Source organism: Salvia hispanica, chromosome 6, assembly GCF_029641045.1.
Source record: "Salvia hispanica isolate PSC_SH4W2 chromosome 6, Shi_PSC_v1, whole genome shotgun sequence".
Classification (NCBI taxonomy): Eukaryota; Viridiplantae; Streptophyta; class Magnoliopsida; order Lamiales; family Lamiaceae; genus Salvia; species Salvia hispanica.
This window is the reverse complement of record NC_142697.1, coordinates 26,487,883-26,511,327: the sequence shown is the minus strand read 5'-3', so window position 1 is coordinate 26,511,327 and position 23,445 is coordinate 26,487,883. Positions and strand designations below refer to the sequence as shown.

Genomic DNA, 23,445 nt, shown 5'->3' with positions numbered 1-23,445 from the left:
ATTATCTACAAAAATAATCTCCTTCGACTTTTGATAAACTTATCTCTTTAATGAGACGAGTGGTGAGCCGTGAGTCTCATTTTTAATTAACAATATGATACAGATCAAATAGGAGAACTCAGCCTAAAAGACTAGCCTATTAGGAAAGAGAGTCCATTTAGCCTATATATCCCACACCAGTTGTTCTCACAACCGATGTGGGAATTGAGTCCGTAACATTCGACCCTCCTTTAAGGGCCAACGTCCTCGTTGGTCACGGCCACGTTGGTCACGGCTGGTTCTTTGCCAGGCCACCACTCCGAGTTCCTCGTTGGTCGCGGCGGATTCTTTGCCCGGCCACCACTCCGAGTCGGCCCCAAACGCACTCGTTGGTCACGGCGAGTTCGCTGCCCGGCCACCACTCCGGGCCGTTTGGGCTCTCAATGAAAGCACCCATTGATACAGACCAAATAGGAGAACTCAGCCCAAAAGACTAGCCTATTAGGAGAGAGAGCACATTTAGCCTATATACCCCACACCAGTTGTTCTCACAACTGATGTGGGAATTGAGTCCGTAACACAATATCTCAAGATATCATTTTTCTTTCCCTATCTCTCTTTTAGTTAATTTGCTAATTTTACAAAATTCATGATATTAATTCACTACTAAGATTATTAATAATGGACAATATATAGTAAATATACTATCCATCAGTATTTATATTGTATAGAAAATATTATGTGTTGTGTGTTCATATTGTTTATGACGGTGAAATATGAGTCTTAAAGTTCTCTCGCCATAAAACACGATTTTTTGTCAGTTTGTGTTTTGATTTTAAGGAATATAAGAATTGTGATTAGGTATACGCTAACATATATAGTGTCATTTTCATAGTACATTTTTAATGAAGCAAATGTTTAGATTTAAAAGTAACAAATTAAAGGCTTTTTAAGTGGATCCATTAACTTATACTTTGCACTATATATATTTTCAATTATGTGACATTAGAAGGCTTCAAAATAAGAATTCAGTGTCTTACAATACGTCTCTAAGAATTGATATGACATATCCATGTAAAGATAGATGTTTGAATACTAGAGAATATTTTGATAACTTGTGTTGAGTCTCCAATGTTCCTTTTTAATTTCCTCGAATTTTTTTTTAAAAATTAAATATTTTATATTTTTTAAATTAGCTACTACTTGTATTTTGTAATGTAAGTACACGTATTTTTTTTTCACATGTTCTAAAGCCATAAAAATATAAATAAAAATCATTGAGTGAAAAATATATGAATTGATCATGGAATGAAGGTAAGAAATCATATTAATAAAAAACATTGATTGGCCATGGACTTTCTTTGGTTCTTTATTTTTCTATCAATTTGAAATAGAAGATTGGACACCATTATTTATACTACTATTTCTTTTCTTTTTTAGCTCAAGATTGGGAACTTCTCAACCACGTATTTCTGAAGAAGTAAAAATACTATACTCAAAATTATTGATGCAACAGCTGGTCTTCTGTGCACGGTGCAGACTAAGACTTCAGGCCTTTCGAACCAATGTCAAAAATACTGCTTCCTCCGTTCTAAAAAATTAGATAAACGTATAAATGACACGGCTCTAATATGCAATTGGTAAAGTAAAAAATGGAAAAAAATAGTGAAAAGAGTGTTAGTAAATTATGGATAGACATTACAAATGATATACTTATATAATTGTTATTTAATGAAACTTTCCCTACACTATCTAATTATAAAGATAATCTAAAAAGATAAAATTAATTTATTTTTTAAAGACATAGGAAATAGTATTAATCCATTAAAGTCCTTGTTAGCATTTTTTATGTCAGAAATTGATAATGCACATAAAGCATGTCAACCTTTCCATTTGCATTTGACCACCATTATTAACCACAGTCCACAAAGATAAAACTTTCCTTGCTGGGAGATCTTGAGTTCAAATTAAATTTGAACTACTACAACATATAATATATATTTCTCATATTATGTTAAATTGTTAATACAGCTGTCATGCATGTCATGCAGTGTTTTAATTGACCATAATATATTTCTTTATTTGTCATTAAATATTTCATATTGTTATTTTTATCTATCCATTATTAAAATTTCATTTTATTATTATTATTTTAAAAAATAAATCATACATCTCACTAACTTATTCTACTTATTGTTTACTTATTCTTAAAATTAACATATAAAAACAACTCACAATTCTACTAATTTTAACATTCATTTTCCTTTTTATAATGGATGGAATATGTATTGCCTGTTTTTATAATACTATGCAATATATTCATATACATACTATAAAATGTATCTATGCAATATATTCATATACATATTCATAGGTTTGTGTTAAAATGACAACACCTCTTAAAATGATACCGTGACATTACATATCCAGCAATATTATAAACGCTACACAACAATGTTATAAACGCTACACAACAATTTATAGATTGTTGTATAGCGTGTTGAATATTGCTAGCCGAGAAAAAATTGTTGTATACAGTGTTGTATATTGCTGGCCGGGAAAAAATTGTTGTATTCAGTGTTGTATATTGCTGGCCGAAATTTTTACACTTGAGCATTTTTTTTAGGAATATTGGCATGTAATATCACGAAACTTTCAAAAAATTGGGTTTTTCCCACAAACTTTAAAATTGGCAAATAATATCACGAACTTTACCCCCGGTTTATTTTTTCCCACGAATGAAAAAATTCATGTTATTTTAATAGATTGACGAACAATTTTGTAGGGTTGTTTCAAGAAAAACTATTTTCAAAGATCGAAAAACTTGAAGCTCTTAAAATTGTTGTCGAGAAATTACGAAAACAAATTCGTATCATAATATTATTTGTGGGAATTTTTTCATTGGTGGAAAAAAAACAATACATGGGTAAAGTTCATGATATTATTTGATTTTAAAGTTCGTGGGAAAAACCCAACTTTTCTTTTTTTTTATTGTCACATAACAGCTTATTATTCCTCTACATATATAGATGATTGATTAGAAATAATGGTACGATGTTATTTAGGAGATATTGTCATTTTAATGCCCTTCATATTCATAGATAAAAGGTATCTATAAAAAGATAAATATCAGAAACGTGTCGCGGGTTGGAGGTGATAATTGCGGGTGAGCCGACACGTAGTAGTCATAAATGGCAATCGTAAACATTGTTATGCCATATTTAAAAATTATTTAATGGACTTAATAAGTTGGAATCAAATGATAAGATTCTTAAATGAAATAAAGGTTTATTTTTTTGTTAATTCGCCTGCTGCTAAATAAATGCACTTTCACACACACACACATAATATCTTATACTCCTACAGTAGACTATATTGGGAGAAATGATATCGCGATACGAACTTTTGGTTGAGAGATATCGCGGTAAGAGGATACAAATATAGGCTGTCAGTGTCAGAGTTAGCGCTTTCAATTATTAATTTATATAATTGAAGAAAAGGAAAAAAGAGGGATTTGGGAAAGTGGTAGCATCTCAATTACGCCATTAATATTATTAATACTAGTAAATAATTTATTAGTGGTCCCCCCACTTTCCTTCACCCATCAAACTAAACCCGCGTCTGCCTCACGTGATCCTCTCTTTTCATTTCACTGTCTTATTATAGGAATAATAATCCATTTTCATTAATTTTTTATTTATTTCACCACTATTTAAATTCAAAAATATTTATTCTTACCTCAAAATATAAATTGGAGTGGCAGGGTGAAATATAACGTGACAACAAAATCATATAATTTCAAATAAATTGACCGTTATTATAATTTTTTATTAACTTAACAATTTAAAATATGCACAATATGTGTGGAGTACTAATATTAGCATTTATACATCGATATGGAGTGGATCAAATGAGTCCAAGTGTGAAGTGTATAATAAGTTTCGACGTTTTCAGATAAATCAAATCATACCTAATCTAAGTTTATAAGGACTGGGTTTAAAAAGTAGTTTCGTGTCTCTATTCAGGACCTTTAAATACTTCAATTAGATAAAATATTGAATTTCGTCAATCGGTATAAGATGTGATATAAATCATATAGTATATGTCAGAAAAAAAAATTGCTAGTATGAACATTGAACAGTCTATATCAATCGCTAGTTAAATTAATTAGTTCACGAGAGTTCAGAAATATGCAAACATATGGCATTTCAAATCTTGTCTATCTTTCTATTGGTGAAAAAAGGTCTATGAAATAAAAAGTTATCATACTTCCAGCCATCTTTGGCTGAAACGATAATTTTGTATTGAAATTTTACTCACGATTACATATCATCTGTATCTGTTGTTGTATTAATCAAATTACTTACAAATTACAATATATAGAAGGTAAGCGAAGAAAAATGAAATAAATTACTGCGTAAAACAATGACTAAAATGAGAACGTAGAATGTCGTCATCATTTGATCGGGGTTGGAGCACACATTTCTCATTCTCATCGGGACTCGTGCTGGATAATTTTACTGATAACAAGACCCAAAACCCGATTTTTCGGGTATCAGATCGGGATCGGGTAGTGAGAATTTTGGATGATCGGGTATCCGGTTACTAAATACACAATCGGGTATACCCGAATGATCCGATTTGTTTTTTTTTAATTAATAAATTATATTTTTATTATAATTAAATACTCTCTATGTTCCATAGTAATAGAGTCATTTTGCCATTTTGGTACGTTCCATAGTAATAGAGTCTTTTCCCTTTTTAGTAAAAGTCAACCCATTTTTTCACACCTACTTTACTCTCTTTTACTTTTCTCTCTTTTACTTTTCTCTCTCTTCGTCTCTCTACCTTTTTCATTTTCCCCTTTATTCTCCCTTACTTAGCTCACCTAACGCAATTTTTCTTAATCTCCGTACCGAAAAGAAACGTCTCCATTACTGTGGAACGGAGGGAGTATAATTTAATTTCTTAATTATATGTGGATGGATGAAAGATGTTAATATGTTCTTATTGTGGATGGATGAAAGATGTAATATAATATAATTAAATTTAATTTCTTATTGTGGATGGATGAAAGATGAAAATGTAATTTAATTTCTTAATTATATGTGGATGGATGAAAGATGTTAATATGTAATTTAATTTCTTAATGTAATTTATTTTCTTATTGTGGGTGGATGAAAGAAGTTACTCCATGTTGCTATAACTTATGAATTTTGTATTTCTCAAAGTTTGTAGTTATTTTATTCGAACTACTACAAAAATTTTGTATTAAATTCAAACTAAATAATATATTAAATAAATTGTAAAACTTTGTAATTAATTTTCAAACAAATAAAAAAAATCAAAATTACAATCGGGACTGGATACCTAATTTTTCGGGACTGGATTTCTGAGTCGGGTATCTGGGTACCCGAAATCAAATTCAGGTCGGGTATCGGGTATTGGATTTTAGGAATTTCGGGATCAGATACCCGAAATTTTTGGATCGAATATCCCCGGATACTCAATTTGACAGGCCTAACAAGAATGATTGGATTCAATAACTTGTAGTACAAAAGTAAGTACAATCACGATAAAAGAGATCATTATAAACCTTAAACTGATATTTCGCTTTTAGTATTTTTCTTGTACCTGCCACTCTCCAATTGTGTTGTTGAGGCTATATTGGATTTTTCATTTTAGTATTATTTGTGTTATAGTAACTTTTTTATATGTAACGTTGTTGTTATGATTGTTCCCTTTAACATATTTTTACATTATTTTTGTGATTGAATTTTGTTGGTATGGAGTATTTTTAATCCTAAAAAAAGTCATGCACGCCCATGATCATAAATATAATTATAATACTTGATAATTAATGTGACTAGTACGATAGGATGAGTTGCTAACCATGACGTTACTTAAGCCAAACAATAGACATATAGTAGTAGTAAGTGGATTGACTCGAACATAAAATAATTAGAGGCTGGTGATCAAAATGAAAATTAATGTATAGGTAGTGCGATTCACACGAATATATCCTAATTAATAGGAGTATCTCATTTTCATATAATTTTATGTTTGAAATGTGCGTAGTTAGTACTCAAATAAATAAATAAATAAATAAAACAATAAAATAACAAACTTGTCATGTATGATTGGTGGGTTGGATAATTTATAACGCTACTTCTATTAAATTGGTTAACCTAATTATGATTTCATTTATGCAGTGGCCCTCAAACAAATTTTATTATCCTTGCTATCGAAGAATTAAAAATAAAGGAACACATAATCGAAAAATTAATTAACCTCTCTAAAGTGGAGTAATTTATAAGTAAGTAGTACTCTCTCTGTCCCATTAAAAATATGCCACATTTGTTTTTCGACACGAGATTTTATGTAGTGTTGTTTTGTTAGTTAATGAAGAGAGAGTAAAATAAGAGAGAAAAAAAAAGTAGAGAGAGTAAAATAAGAGAGAAAAAAAAAGTAGAGAGAGTATTATTTCTATTTTTAGAAACGTTTTATTTTTAATGGAATAGACAAAAAGGAAAATGTTTCATTTCTAATGGGATAGAGGAAGTAACTTTTATTGGTTGACCATAACAAAAAAAGGATTGACCTGATATTTCACGTATTGAACTGTGACAGGTGCAACTACTCGTGTACAAATTAAATAGGTATCAAATGTCACTACATCATTTAAGATTAGGAATCATATGTCAATATCTTTATCAAATTAAATAGTGTTAGACACATCATTTCATTATTGTCACTGACATGACTTAAACTTTATTATAATTAACTACTAATAACTTTTTTATACTATACAATTGGACTCATCTTTATGAGAAATTCAAACTTTGTTGGCGTTGAAAACAAGTAGTTGTACGTATTCTATTAAATTATGTGGTTGTCTTATTCCATACATTAGCCTTTTGAAGTATAGTACAGAGCATCAAATACTTGAAACCTCGTTTCTGCCGATAACTGTATACTAGAATTGCCTATTTTGTCATTTTCCCATTGGAATATCTATCATTCAAGATATTAACCCAATGAAAATATTGTACTAAGTACTACTACTACTATATAGCCATATACTAGTAGGATATAATGATATGGCCTTTGATAGGTCAAGGTTATTCGTTCTTATTATTAAAAATAAATTGATTATTTTCTAAAGAATAATTTTGCAGTTATTTCCTTCTAAAATTTTGTGACACTTAGGAATGTGGAACTGTTAAGTTGGATAGAGAGAGTGGTAACTCAAATAAAATGATTGTACTAACTTTCAAAATTTCTACTCAAAATAAAATATTTTTAAATATGCAAATCTATACCTTTTCTCTTCAATTAATATTTTAAATCATTGACCGACCCACATTCAACTTGGGGTGGGGGGGGGGGGGGGGTTCTCTCTTTAGCCCCAATTAAATTAATTTCTATTTTGTGTTAGTTAGCCTGTAAATGCCTTATAATCACTGAAAATGGATGAAAATTGTTGTCTAAAAATTTAAAAATAAATTTTGGATGAAAATTAATGTCAAAAAATTTTAAAATATAAATTCTAATAAAATAAATTTTCCGTACACTCTTATTTAATAATATAGCATAAATTTTTAATAAGACAGATAAAGTATTGTATAGCCAAAGTCAAATGGATATTACTAGCGCCTAAAGACTTGATCTGAAAATCTAGCCACAAGCTCCTTTCTTAACAGTCATGTCAGTTTTTTCTAATTCCATCCCCGAAATTGCAATGTATCCAATCCCAAATTCAGCCCCAAGGCCCCCAACTATTAACTGACATAATTTTTAGTCATTTAAATAATTGAACCTTAATTGAAATTGTAAGTAAATTTTCCCACTACAAGAAAACTTTATTTGCTTTCTCACACAAGACTCATGAGCCTCTTGACTGGATCTGTTCCACATCTATGATGTATGATGCCACCACCACTTTCTCCCACAATTTTCTCCTTGAATGATTATCTCACGATTCTCGGCTAACGAGATTTTGAAATCGAGATATCGAGATCTTTCATATCAATAAAGAAGAAAAGGTGACATGACACATTAATTAAAATTTAATTTGTATATAAATCAAGAAAAGTAGTCTCTCCTAAAATAATATAGAAATGTGAAGATAATCTCATCACTAAATGTAACAAATGTGGGTCCCTTCAAAGAATGGGTTTTGCGGAGTGGTGGGCCCTTGCCGGAGTACAAAAATATGAAAATATGAGACCGGCTTCAGCTCGGCTCAACTGCTATCCAAGCCGCGCCAATATGGCATTTATTGTCTGCATAGATTGACACCTCTCTTTCAGTTTTATTTTTATACGTCTCTCTCATTTTTCTCTTTTCTTTTTTTCTTTTATAAAAAAAAGCTCTCAGAAATTAATACTCCTCCCCTCTCTATTTTGGAAAGTTCTGGAAAATGTAATGAATTTTGACCGCGTCCATAATAAGTTGTGTATATTTATTTGACTTTAGGTTTTAATAATTCACTACAAAAGATATTGATAACAATTAAGTAATTTCTTCATCTGTAATTAATAGTCTTTCACTATCATTTTGATTGCATAGTAAAATATCACCTTTTCTTTTTTGGTAATATGGCCCATTTTTTCTCTTCTTCCGGTTTTGAATTTCAACTTATAATATTCGAACTATTTTTTTAATTAATTTTACACTAAACTCGTATAGAATATTAATAATATCACATAATGTGATACTTATTGTCCGAATTTTGAGGGAAAAAAAAATCAACTTATAGCTTGAACTTTAATTTAGTCTATTCCGCAAAAATAAGTCTGAATTTTGAGAAAAGTGGATTATCAAGTAAAAGGTATTTTGGTTGAGTAATATTCAACTATTTTGATTTAGTGACGAAGATGGATTTCATTAATAAAAAACGAAGAACAACGGCTATCATTCAAATTTAGGAAAATGTATCAAAGTTTGATTTATCTTTTGTTCATTTGTTGTAACATACTCTAACAAATAAGGCTGAATATTTATCTTAATCATTAAATAGATAAATAATTTACAGTAAAAGAATTGCTAACGTGAATTAAATATGAGCAATGTTTCAAATAAAATACTCATAGAAGTCACGTGTCATATCATATCATTTCTCTATGTATAAATTAATTCCTATTTGAACAAAAGTACAAAACAATAGTGAAATGATACTCATTAGGACTAATTAGGATGTCTTTTTCCTTGTGAAAATCGAAATAAATAAGAATGTCATTACAAGAAATTGGCAAAAAGGTAAAAAGAAATGTAGCTATATTTGATATAGTTGGGCCATGAATTGTCAGAATGAATGTTAAATTATTTCTCCAATTCCACCAACCATTATTGATGGATATATAAATGCATGAAAGAATGGCCATCCGATCCGCACACATTATTGAATAAACTTTATGAGAAAGGCATAATTATCTCACAATTTACAAAACCTACCACATTTCATTCACATTGTTATTCACTTTTAATAATATCACTCTTTTCTTGGAAAAGTTACCGTTAATATCCTAAATTATTGGTCATTTATCAAAACTATTAAGTATTAACAATTATAGTAAAATACACAACTATCCAAACACTAAAAATAACATCCAACTATTGATTACAATAAAGTACACAAATTATTCGAAAACGACCAAAAAATATCACTTTGTTTAACTTTTGTGGCGATTTATTCCGAGATGCCCAAATACTCAATGCCTCATTTAATAAATATGCCATGCTCTTTAATTGCAAGTTAGAACCAAAATTTTCACGTGTGAGAGTAAATACAATATCACCACCTTACCGATTTTCAATATACCAAAAATTTCGAAGTTGCCAATTTTCAATATATCATATTTTTTATTTGATTTTGGTATAACATGGAGTACTGAAATACAACTAAATCAGAATCTTTAATTTTAGTACTCATAATGCTTCCTATGTCCCATTAAAAAAATAAAATATTTTTCTTTTTAGATTGTCCCATTAAAAATGAAACATTTTCCAAAATATAAATATCTCTGAATCTATTTTTTCATCTCTCTTATTTTACTCTCTCTTCATTAACTCACAAAATAACACTACAAAAAAATCCGTGCCAAATCTCAAATGTTACATATTTAATAGGACAGAGGGAGTATATATTTGACATGACAAAAAGTTTGGTATATAGTATTATACTTTTATGGTACATACCAAAATTTTGGTATACCACGTTATACATAAATGCATGTCGTTAGCGTATTGAAGTATTCACGTAATAGTATCACTTTCGAAATATTTCATTATATCAAAATTTAATAGTATTATAGCAAAATAATAATACTACTAGTATAAGATGCGAAATGGCGATTCTTTAACTTGAAATTGTTAGTAATAATGAGAAGTATGCGAGACTTTAGTTGATGTCGTTTTCTTAACCATACATAATTAGATAATCCACGAATCGATAAAACGGTAAGTGGGCTTTGTTTTAATGTGAAAGGTATAGGATAGCTAACTTTTTGCCTCCACAAAAAAAAAAAGAAAATGAATAACTTTTTGCCTCCACGAGTCCAACAATTCTAAATATATTCCACATCTCATGTGACACACACTACCTACATAGAATTATTGATAATGACTAATTACTTAGATACAACTAATTGAATTAGTCATGAGTGGTTAACATCGGAATAAAGTATTCGTGTATATTGTGGAAGTGGAACATTATTCTCTCTCTCATGTGGGTTGTTGGCTCTAATTAAATTCATACATAATTTTATTTTTGTTCCTTAGTCTCTTAATTGACCAAACAATTTAAAAATAGAATTTCTAATTGTGAATAAAAATTCTAATTTAATTTAATTTTTACAAAATTTAAATTATATCTATTTCAGGTAATAAAATATACTCCGTATTACTTACTACAAATGCAATTATTAGAAAATAAGACTATTTTAACAGTTATTTATATTTTGACTCAGAAAAATATGTCTACATTGGCGAGTTTTCAGCACCTATTTAAAACTGAAAACACAATTAATGAGGGTTGGTCGATTCACAAGTATTTATTGGTAAATAAAAGCGTCTATTTATGTCACAGTCTTCTTTGTCTTTATTTAAAGTTTAGCTTTATTTTGTCGTTACAAGCAATGTGACAAATATTTATATATTATGTCGGTCAACAAAATCCATCAAATGTTCTTCTTGCCTCATGTTTGTTATCTATAAACTATAATCCATCTGTATTCTTATCTTTGATTTCGTATGATAATAATTAATTAGTTACTAAACTTTATGAAAACGGAATTTAAATTTTTTGCCTGATAAGTAAATTAACTATATATATACGACCATAAATTGGTAATTAGTAGTAGTATATTATAAAAATTTGTATATTTGCCAATAACTTTCGTTTTATGCTAGTAATAAACGAAAGGCAAAATACATACTTAGGTCCTTATACTTTAGTCAAAATGTTCATTAGGTCCTTGTACAATTTTTTCGTTTTAATAGATCCTTATACTTTTCAAAATATTTTTATCAGGTCCTCGTACAATTTTTCGTTTTAATAGATCCTTGTACTTTTATCATAACTTTCATTAGGTCCTTGTACAATCTTTTATTTTAGGGACTTTTTTACATTTATCTTGGATAATAATCTAAATTTAATTAAACTTAATGAACTTTTTCATATTCCATTATTTAACTTAGCATAATCTATAAAGATACTATTATCTTGTTATCCAATAATCTCAATAAGTTGTAGAGAATAATAAAAAGATTAACCGTGGTGATTGAAGATTAAAATCGAAGTTTTTTTTAGAATAACTATCCGAATTTCAATTGATTATTTATATTTATATTGAAAGATACGTTTCCCTGAATATTTATAATCATAAGATAAATTAAATAATAAAATTAAAAGGTTCATTAAATTTAATTAAAGTATAAGGACCTACTAAAAGTTATTATCTAAGATAAAAGTAAAAGAATATCTTAAATAAAAAATTGTATAAGGACCTAATAAAAGTTATAATTAAAGTATAAGGACCTACTAAAACGAAAAAATTGTACGAGGATGTGATGAAATTTATGAGAAAGGTATAAGGACCTATTAAAACGAAAAAATTGTACGAGGACTTAATAAACATTTTGATTAAAGTATAAGGACCTAAGAATGTGTTTTGCCTAAACGAAATTAATTAATCCGGTGCTAAACTTTTTTAACTATGATGATGAGATAAAAGTTTTATTTTGATTTAATTATTGCCATATCTATTGCAGTGACTCCACAAAATGTGTCTTTTTGAGATTAAGTCCCATAATTTTTTTTATGTAACCATATATTATACATGACCTAAAAAATAGTCCACTTTAATTATTTAGGCCATACCATAAAATTAATTTACTTCTAATTTCAGTAAAATTTTATTTCTAATGAAGTGAACTTCATTCTTCACTAACAATACAATAATAATTTTTTTTTATCGTTATCATGTTTTATCAATTTCACATTAAAATTCGTCCGCAAAATTTATTTTTATGAAACGGTAATACAGAGCAGTACTTTTTATAAAATAAAAATTAGAGTCAGTATTGGTTAGTCTATATTACCCTTCAATCCTATAAAAGAATATGTGCACTTTTCATTTTCATCCGTCCCATAAAAATGTGTGCACCTTTTATTTATAGAAAGTTCTCCTCAACTAATTACCCATATACATCAATTTATTTACTACTATGGCCCACCATTACTTTAACTATGCACTAACTTTATTTTAACTTTCATTCTCATCCTCTCTTTACTTTACCAATTGTGCTATTTCAAATGCCCATATTTTTATGGGGCAAGAGAGTATATCTTATTCAATAGTAATTCATAAATAAACGTTCACGAAAGCACCTACAAACCGTTAATTTATTATTCCGTGTTACTATTAATAATATATTTTGGCACCTTTAAACAATTAGGTCAAGTAAAAATATCTCACTTTAAATTATACTCCCTCCGTCCACGAAGAATATGACACATTTGTCATTTTTGGTTGTCCACGAAAAATATGGCACATTTAAAAAATGAAAGTTTTCAACAACTTCTCTCTTACTAATAATATGGACTCCACATTCCACTAACACTAATTCTCTCTTAGTTTTTCCTTTTCTCTCTTACTTTACCAATTCTACATTAAAACTCGTGTCACTCGCAAAGTACCCTATTTTTCGTGGACGGAGGGAGTAATAATTACTTTCATAATAATGATGGATTTAAATAAAACACAATAGTGACAGATTCATTAAAAAGAACTCATGAATCAGATACAATAAGTTATTAGGCAGCGGCGATTGTCATTAGAAATGAATATAAGACGAATAATAAAAGTGAATATGAACCCTAATGAGTTGGAGTTGGAGTTGGAGTTGGAGTTGGAACGCTGTAGGGATAACGAACTCAAAGAATCGATTTTAACAAAACTTTTCGAACTTCATAAGCCCACAATAATTCAATCGAATCCTGACCACAGTTAAATCCGTTGTTACTTCCAAACAAACACTAATGAGGTTTGTAGGCAAATTATACTTTGTTCTACGTATGTGTTGACTTTGTGAGCACTAATTGGCATCGGAACAAAACAGACGGTTTAAATTCGAATGCAACGATTTACTTTCTTTTTCTAAAAATGCATTTGCTTTTATTTTACAGTGCTGTTTGTTACACCTTTCCTTGTATTTATTAAGTATTTAATATATACTTTAATCGTCCCATAATCCCATTTAAATTCTCCATTTTTGTATTTATTTTATCCCAATGAAAATGTCCCTTTTTCTTATTTAAAATAAAAAAATTTACTTTTTCCATGTAGTAAAATATTTGATTATATTTTCTATATATTTCAATTAACAATTTCATTTTAAATTTTTTGCTATTCATTTCTGCAGAACTATATGTATTCGATTAAAATACGAAATGGATGGAATGTGGGTGGATAACAATGCTGCCGTACAAATATTACATTATGTGGCCGATTTCTTTTCACAAATTATTATAGAATTTAGTATAATCCGATTTATTGTGGGACCACAACGGCAACTTGTCCTAATAAATATATTCCGTAAATTGCTTGAATTCTGTTGATTATCCCCATATATAAACTATTGGAAAATAATAATTAGATTTTTAAATTATTAAACAAAATCTGAGACTCGTAGGAACCATAATATCAATTCTATATTACATAAATCGGGCCAATTTTTATCTATTTGATGGCATACTACTTTTTGAAAGAACTCATGCATTTCCATGCAGAAAATGCAGTTGAAAGTTGAAATTTTGTTACTCGGTTTCATTTACAAATTTTAGGCACTGTATATAAACTAAGGTGTTAACTTTAATTTATTATTTCTAAACTCATTCTCCCTCTGTTCCATTAGAAATGAAACATTTTCCTTTTTGGTTTATTCCATTAAAAATGAAACGTTTCTAAAAATGGAAACAATACTCTTTATACTTTTTCTTTTCTCTTATTTTACTCTCTCTTCATTAACTCACAAAACAACGCTACATAAAATCTCGTGCCGAAAAGCAAATGTTGCATATTTAATGGGACGGAGGGAGTATAATACTAAAAATATACTATTCCCTCCGTTCCTTCATAGTTGAGTCATTTTCCATTTCGGGAAGTTCCTTCGTAGTTGGGTCATTTCCATATATGGTAACTTTTTTCTCTTTCTTATTTTACTCTTTCTTACTTTTTTCACGTTATACTTTATTCTCTCTACATTTTCCTCTTTCTTACTTTTTTTTATCTATTTATTTAATACATTCAAGACTCATTTCTAAAACTTCGTGCCAAAAAGTTTCGCCTCAATTTTGAAGAAACCGAGGGAGTACTTCTTTGTCCTATGTATATTCTTGTTTTATATTGTGTCATTTAAATCGACATATTTTGAAAAAAAAATGAAAATATTACTATTATAAAATTTCATAAGGAGGATACAATTTACATTTTATTTTGGACGCATTAGCATGGTTATAGTAAATAAATGATTGCTACCCTAATTTCAAGAGATTCTAGAGATAGAGGGATATGACTAATGAGATGAATGTTTGACCCACAAATTTAAATATAAAATCTTGAGTTTTCTTATGCTATCGGTATCTTAATTAAACTAGTAAAACGGGGACAGCCCAAAAATGTTAATGGAGTAAAAAATTAGAAAAAGGAAAAGGGCAGGCATGACATTCAAAGCAAAAGTAAGGGCATTTTGGGGAATAGAAAGTTGAGGTGGGTGACAGTCACGTCAGTCGGCCCGCTGGCCTACGCACACCTTAAATTTCTCCAATTCCCGACGCGGTCTTTTCAATTTCTCGCGAAAAACTGGAAAAAGAGTTAGGGAGAAAGAGAAATAAAGTGCGAAAAGATAGGTTTGCTGTACGGTACGAGCAGTTTTCGTAGAAAAGGCTATCTCTCTTATTGGTCCACGCGTCTTGCGGAATGTAGCGACACGCGCTGCGTGGGATAGAATCATAGAATCTAGAAAAAGATGGATTTTCGCTAGCGCAACCCTTTATCTAAAAGCTCTTTTTACATTATTTTTTTGTAATACAAAATTTTTAAAAGAAAAATACAGGAAAAATAAAAATAGAGTAAAATAAATAATTAAATAAAGTTAGAATGATTAGATATTTTATATTTTGTAAAAAAAAAATGACTCAATTTTTTTGAGACGTTCAAAAAAAATAGTATACGACTTAACTTTGTTGAGATGGAGGGAGTTTATTCCTATGACTACTGTATTTGGTTATATTGTATGGTTTAAAATATTTTTTGTAAACTTTTAAGTACGGTAATTTTCTATCCCTAATATTGAACGTCATCACTTTATTTTTATTAATTAAAAATATATTGTTATATTAGTATGATGGAATATTTTCTCGATTTTAAAATGAAGGAATATCGTGTAAAAAGTCATCGCACAAGTCAAGATTTAATAAATTGAAAATTATATTATTCAATATAGAGATATTAGACCTGAATCGAATAAGATTAAATACATGAACTGACATAAGTGTGTGTTATTTTCAATGAGCACCTTTTTCTTGAAAAGAAAGCATATAATTTGAAGTTAGATTGCATTTTATAGTTCTTTAACAAATTTAGCATTATAGTTTACGTCTACCAAATATAAAGTGGTATGACCGAATTTTACGACGGAGCTGTTGATTTAGGCATTATATTTTGTTTATGTGCAAGTTAGTTTCAATAGTGGGAAATAAATTATTTGTTTAAAACAAAATTCCAACTTTTTATGAGCATGATCATTAGACAAGCGACAAAGACAAAGTTTGAAGTACATGTATGACTTGGATTTGGACGGCTTTTAAATTTGTGAAACGACGCAGTCCTTTGAGGGGCTCTATTATCTAATCCATTTAATATACTTTATTCATTATTGTTTTTAGAAAATGATTTATTTTTAACTTATCCAAGATCGGACATGAATATAAGGTTAAAGACCCTCTGATTTATTCTTTATAAACCATAACTTTTAAGCATAAAATAATTATAATTGTATTACCTTCATCCCATTCTACATATGGAAAACATCATTTTGAATTATCCTCATTTATAATGGCTCAGTTCTAAAATAATGACTTAAATAGAAGGAATTAAATATTTGTTGACTTGCATATTTTGCCTCTCTTGGCGCAGATAACATTTTAGTATTTTAAAACATGATTAACCTATAATTATCTAATTGTGAACAAATTTGGTAAAATAAAATTTTTGAACGTTTTTAAATTTAAAAATGATAAGATAGGCCGGTTTGGGTAGTTTAAGGCCCAAAAGCCCAGCACGATTATTCTTTAGTTTTTGTTAGTGGAAAAATAAATAGAAATATTAAAAGAATGCATCACGGTAAACTCTAACCCATGTCTTTGGCCTCGCACGTCAACGATTAGACCAGCACACACTATATAATCTTTAGTCTTTTTACATAAGTGACGACAAGATAATTAAAGCCATAATTGATTTGATGGTATATTGATTGTGTACAACAAGAAGTTCACAACTTCCAATATTATCCTCGATGATATGAAGCATAATCACAAGTTGTAGAAAAATTTAATGGGAAACCGTTCATATTAATTAACCTATGATTATAGACGCAAAATTTTACATTAAATTAGACTAAGTACTTCTTCATGGGTCACATAGCAATAATTGTAGTAGTGGATTTAAAGTGATTTCAAGTGGTATTATACATAATGTGGGATACACATACACTAACATTTACTAGCATTTAGCAAAATATTTTAATTCATAAAGGGAAAAATGGGCTATGAATAAAATTTTCGCTATAGTTTCCAGTAAGCCCAAATATAAATTAAGCCCAAAACAAGTTTCATTTATCCCATCACTTTTAGTAGGTCAAATTTCTAAGAATCATCATATAGTACATAACATTTTATAGTAGTTAATTTAGATACATTGCACAAATACCTAGGTGTGTATGCACGATAAAGATTGCAAATACTTTTCACATGTATATAGTCATCTAACAACCTAAAAGGGGTTTAGAAAGGAACTATGGAATACTATGGTGAAATGTGTGAATGATAAACCAATTAGTTAATAACTTTAATACTACCTTATTTGTATTATGGAATACTATGGTGAAATGTGTGAATGATAAACCAATTAGTTAATAACTTTAATACTACCTTATTTGTATCATGTCTTAGATGATTACTCCCTCCGTTCCATAGAAATAAATAGAATTTCTTTTTTATCTTTTTTTATCCCACATAAATAGTCTATATTCATTTATGGAATCTTTTTCTCATTCTCTTTTACTTTATCATTTATGGGCATTATTAACCACTATTTATTTCAATTATTTTTTTTCATGCTCTCTTACCAATTTATATTCCCTCCGTCTCACAAGAATATGCACTCTTTCCTTTTTAGTTTGTCCCACAAGAATATGCGCTTTCTAATTTTGATAACACTTTCCTCTCTAATAAGGTGAAACTCATTCTCCACTAACAATACTTTAATTACTCTTTCTCTTTATCTCTCGCTTATTTTATCAATTTTGCATTAAAACCATACCGAATCCAAAGTGCATATTCTTTGGGGACGGAGGGAGTATTAAACTTCGTGTCACTTTCAATTAGCCTATTTCTATCAGACGGAGAGAGTATATATATATTTATCTCCACTAACATAATTATCAGCATTCAAATGCCAAGATGCTTCATGGTTATTTATTTAAAAGTAGTACTAATTAATTAGGCATCGATATCAGCCATGGATCGATCCTTCCATGATCCACGAGTATCATGAATCAAGTATAGTTGTAATGTATAAAATTCATTATTTTATAAAAGAAGCAATCTTGTGTGCATTAACATATAATATCATTATTATTATTATTATTATTGTTTAGGCCAACTCATGCTCTTTAAGTTTTCTTATTTCATGGTTATTTTAAATGAATTGATAATAATTGAACTGTGCCATGCTAAAATAAAATAAATCTAAAGAAATTGCTATGTGAATTAACTTTCTTATATAAAGGCAAAACAAAGTACTACACCTACTTGAAAACATTTAAAATGAAACTTCTGGCATTAGATGAACACATTCAAACACACGCAGAAGAAGAAAAACACAATAACAACAAATTAGAGTATCAAATACAGAAATAGACAACTCTCCATATTAACTATGTCATCAAGATTTTGTTCCTCTCTTCACAATATAGACATGGTGGTAGGCTTATACATATATAAAACTCATGCCAATATTACACAACAAAATTCCAAGAGGTAATAACTTAGATGATGACTATGTTCTACACACACACAAGTGAATGGTTTCATAAACCCTCTCGTAATCAGTGATCGGAGCTCTGAGGCAGGCGGAACGAGCCATTTGCATAGAGCATTTGGTACACCGGTTTTAGTCTTACGGTGAGCACTATGCTCAACAAAGTCCCCACCCCACAAAGCCCGGCCAACACAAGGAACGTGAGCCTAAAGCAGTTCACACCGATGCACGAGGACCCTAACTGCTTAGCAGCCTCTGTGTCGTATACCTGACCAGCAAGCCAACCTGAGAAGAGAAGTGCCCCAACAGGATTCCCCAGCCCAATGAAGTTGAAGATTATGCCAAAGTGTTTCAGTCCAAAGAGTTCGGATGCAGTTGGGATCATTATTCCAAATTGGACCCCGTAGCAAACCCCTAGCAACGCTGTTGCAGCATAGAGGGTGCCATTCATGGCTGAAGCGTAGAGAAGAAATGTCAGGACCATGATTGATTGTGTCACTGCCATCCAAAATGTCCGAGGAATTGTTTTCGACCTGCAATGAGTGAAATGGTGAACAACCTTTCAACGACCTCAGCATTTAGAAACGAGGCATACACAAATCACAGAGCCTTGCTTAAGACCATTTGATGGGTCTTCTTCGTGATTCAAGTCCATATTCAATGTTAATATTTATCCGGTTCCGGTGCTCTATAATATTTAGATTCGGGACATGAACCGATTAGACCATCTTACACAGTACTTACTTCCCCTTCGTACAAACTATCCAACAGTAAGAATATCAACAGAGGGGTTTATGTAAGTTTAAGTCCCTCTAGCAAGAAAATTTACATATTTGGAGAAACTATTGAAACAAATTTCGAAACCTTATGTAAGTTTACCTCACAAAGTGTTCCGAGACAACTCCAGATCCAAGGCGGCCCAAAAAGTTACAAAAGCTGAACAAGCTCAGTAATATGGTAGCATCATTGACACCAAGTGAAACACCAATCTGGGCCAAATTATTAAGGACGGTCACTCCCGAGCCAACTCCAAAGAAGTAAACAAACCACAGAAGCCAAAAGTCGGCCTTCACAATAGCTTCACGAAACGTGAAGTCCTCTCCCCTCCTAGGTTTCCTTTTCTTTTTAACAGCGCCCTCACCCACAGCAAGAAGCATATCCACCTCAGACACATCTTCAGACTCGTAATAGCTTCCAATATTGGTTGCTGACGAAGATGGGGTCAGCAGAGGATCCATTGTGTTCGAATCAGCTTGCTCGCCCTGTTTCTTACTAGTCACGGGAAACAAAGTCATTTTCAAGGGAATTGCGAGTGGAGCCATCAAGAGAACAACCATCATAGCAATGAAGGCGTAGGAGATTGCATTTCCAAGAGACAAGAAGTTCTTTAAGATGGTTGTGGTGAGGAGATAAACGGCGAGGGCGACACTAGCTCCTTGCACGAAAAGAAAATGGCCATGCTCCCGCGAGTCATCTCCCAAGGCCGGGGTACAGGGCCGAACAAAGTACATCATTGCCAGACCTATCACCGGTATCCCGAGCGTTAACAGCAGCAAATGCTTGGAAGCCGAACCGTTAAGGAGCATAGTGAACACCTCCGTAAAGACAGCACCACTCAAACCAATATAGCCTTTTAGAATCCCAGCAACCGTGCCCCGACTGAGAGGGAAGTTCCTCATGTTGGTCACCAGGACCGCCGTCCCAAGCCACGCACTGCTGTTTGTTGCAACACACAACGCACACCACAACTGCAACAGTAATCAGAACATCTCATTTTCCACCAAACAATAATCACTCATTACATCAATTTTTGCAATCATAGCATTTCAATGAACAAATTTGAGGACCAGGAGCAATTTATTCAATAGCTGAAAGCCTAAAACCAAACAACTAAATAGCTAAATTCTTAATTACACAATTATTTTGCAAAATATTTATATCAAAGGAAACTTACAACCCAATAAGGCACGGAAGGAAGAGTCTGGCTAACAGCGAGCCAGATAAGGCCATAGCCGAAAAAAGAGGTGAAAACGCCGACGAGAAGAACAGACCAAGGAGGGAGATGGTTGCAGGCGATTCCGGGAAGAATCCCGACGTTTTCTCCGATATCATTGGCGACGCCGAGAATGGTGAGCTGCTGCTGGCTGAAGCCGAGAACTGATTTGAGAACGGGAGAGTAGAGAGAGAAAGTGTAGGCATTTCCGGCAGCTATCTGGACCCACACCGCCGCGCCTAATCCCACCCACGGCGGCCGGCTTCCTGCTTTAAGGTCCACCATTGATTCTGCTCTGTATAACAGTTGGGTGGGTTTATGAGAATCAAAATTAGGACTTTTCGCATTTGGGAGATCTTGGATCTTCTTTTGTGGTATAAATGGAATATTTTATTTTGTTGGTACTATTTGTTAATTATTGTTTTTTTTAAAAGACATTGGTAATTTCGTTATTTGTTTTGTTGTAGTATGTTGATGCTTTTTTTTATATGTAGACGTCTTCAAAATGGTTTTTTTCATACATGTGAAAGCGACATGCCTTTATGAATGTGGGTTGTTTCATGATAAAGTAATGAGGTTTTTTTATAGATTAATTTGACAAAACTTTTCATTTTCTTCTATTGCTTTTCTTACACTTGCCAATTTTAAAATTGAACGGACCCTTAAATTTCGGGAAGTAATTTGACATGTAGTAGAATTAATAGAAGCTGGTCTCCCAAGTTTGCAACTTTGCTTACATATTGTTATTTGGTTCAATTAATTACACATATTATAACAAATGTAGTAAGGAAATGTATATATTTTAAAAATTAATAAAATCCAGTTCTATCACATGTACATTTACTATCGAAACGGTCCATTTTTTTCAATTCACGGTGATTCAATACGGCAAATTGCTATGTAAAGTCATGAACTTTTGATACAGTTTGGTTTTTTCTGTAAACTTTAAATGTTGCATGAAAAATCATAAACTTTACTAAACTGTGTAAATTTCTCATCCGATCCGACCCCATAGTCCGACACAAATTTATCCCACGTGATGCGCCGGAAGCGGGACTTGGCAAATGACAGATTTAGGGTTCAATTTGTATTCTGGAATTAATGCTACTTTTATGCTGAATCCGATATATGGAATTCAATGTTCTAAATACCCCTTTGTCCTACTGAATATGCACTTTTGGTTGGTCACGAGTTTTAATATATAATAATTGGTAAAGTAAGAAAGAAAGTAAAAAGAAGAAAATAATCAAACTATTATCAGTGGAGAATGTGTTCCATCTCATTATAGAGAAAATAATTTTTAAATTTAAAAAATGTATATTCTTGTGGAACGAACTAAAAATGAAGGAGTGCATATTCTTATACGAAGGAATAAATTTTATATTAAAATGATGTGAGTGTTGAATCTTAAAAGTGCACTACTATTTTCACTATTTTACTTTGGGTAGAATTCATTTAACAATAAAAATACAATTGAGTTACGAAATAAAATAATGTTGTACAGTATTAATGTTAATTTACGTTTAATCACTTTTGAGCGATTAATATAATCGTTTCATCAATTGCAAAGTGTATAATAGTTGTATATTTGTTGAGCAAAATATGTATCGCATACAAATGAAATTATTATTTTCGGACGAAATAAGTATAAAGTGTGTAATTAATAGAATTAAGTGACGCGCGCTCACAAGTCTTTTTCTTGTACAAATGTCTGCATTAAGCCATTAATAGACTGTGGCCACCAAGGTCCACAACATATGAGAATGTACTATTGGAGTAGGTATAAGAATATGATAAAATTTATTGACAAAAACTATATTGCTTTTTCAACAGTCAAATTGTTGTTAACACACTATACAGTAGAATCTTTATTGTGAAATGGCAAAGAAAAACTTGAATTTGTTTTGAAATCTAGCGCCATTAAATAGACAAATCCACTCTTATCTCCCACACACGTGTTGTTAAAATGAAATAAATGTCTCATATTTGTACAAAAACAAAATTAAAATCTCTATACATTATTGTGACTGTGTTATGGGTTGTTTCAATAGTTAATTATGCCTCAAAGTTTATTTTACAAGCCCATAGTTTCTACAAATACTAATGGGCCAAAATATGAGAAGAAAGCAAAATATTTTGGTTTTTAACTTGTAACCAAATTTTACTAATGGATTCATAATGCTGAGCATACCAATATCCACATGATGATATGGGCCTAGAACCCCCGACCCTCATAGCACTATTAATGGTCCTACTCACATCATACATTTAGCCGATCGACCCTTCCCGACCCTGCCTAAATTCGTACATGGCGACCGGATTAGCCTTGGTCTTACAGTTTGGGGCGCTCTACAGTATGTATAGGTGATCCGTTCCGAGATTCTTAGCACACCCCACTCCCTTACAACACGATTCTCCCTATTGCGAATTAGGTCCGATTTAATAAAATTGCTCGTTGTGTTACTAGTGTATGCTCTGAGAATTAGTTATTTGAAGAGCTAATAAGTTCGTGGAGCAACATTTTTTATCTAATTTAATTCATGACACTGATGTGATCGTTCTACCAGCATTTGACCATTAAGTTCTCTGATCCCATATACTCGTTGTTTAATCAACGATCATACGTACTAAAATTACACAGCCATATAA

The 23,445-nt window shown here is 30.9% G+C and overlaps 1 protein-coding gene across 1 annotated transcript; it reads right to left on the bottom strand.

Moving 5' to 3' along the window:
• Positions 1-18,671: 18,671 nt before the first annotated feature.
• Positions 18,672-21,216, bottom strand: LOC125207317 (Major facilitator superfamily protein). The gene is made up of 3 exons (XM_048106606.2): positions 20,758-21,216; positions 19,683-20,551; positions 18,672-19,336 (listed from the first exon to the last, which is right to left on the bottom strand). The coding sequence occupies exons 1-3, from the start codon at positions 21,079-21,081 to the stop codon at positions 18,871-18,873; spliced, it is 1,659 nt and encodes a 552-aa protein (XP_047962563.2). The 5' UTR covers positions 21,082-21,216; the 3' UTR covers positions 18,672-18,870.
• Positions 21,217-23,445: the final 2,229 nt, after the last annotated feature.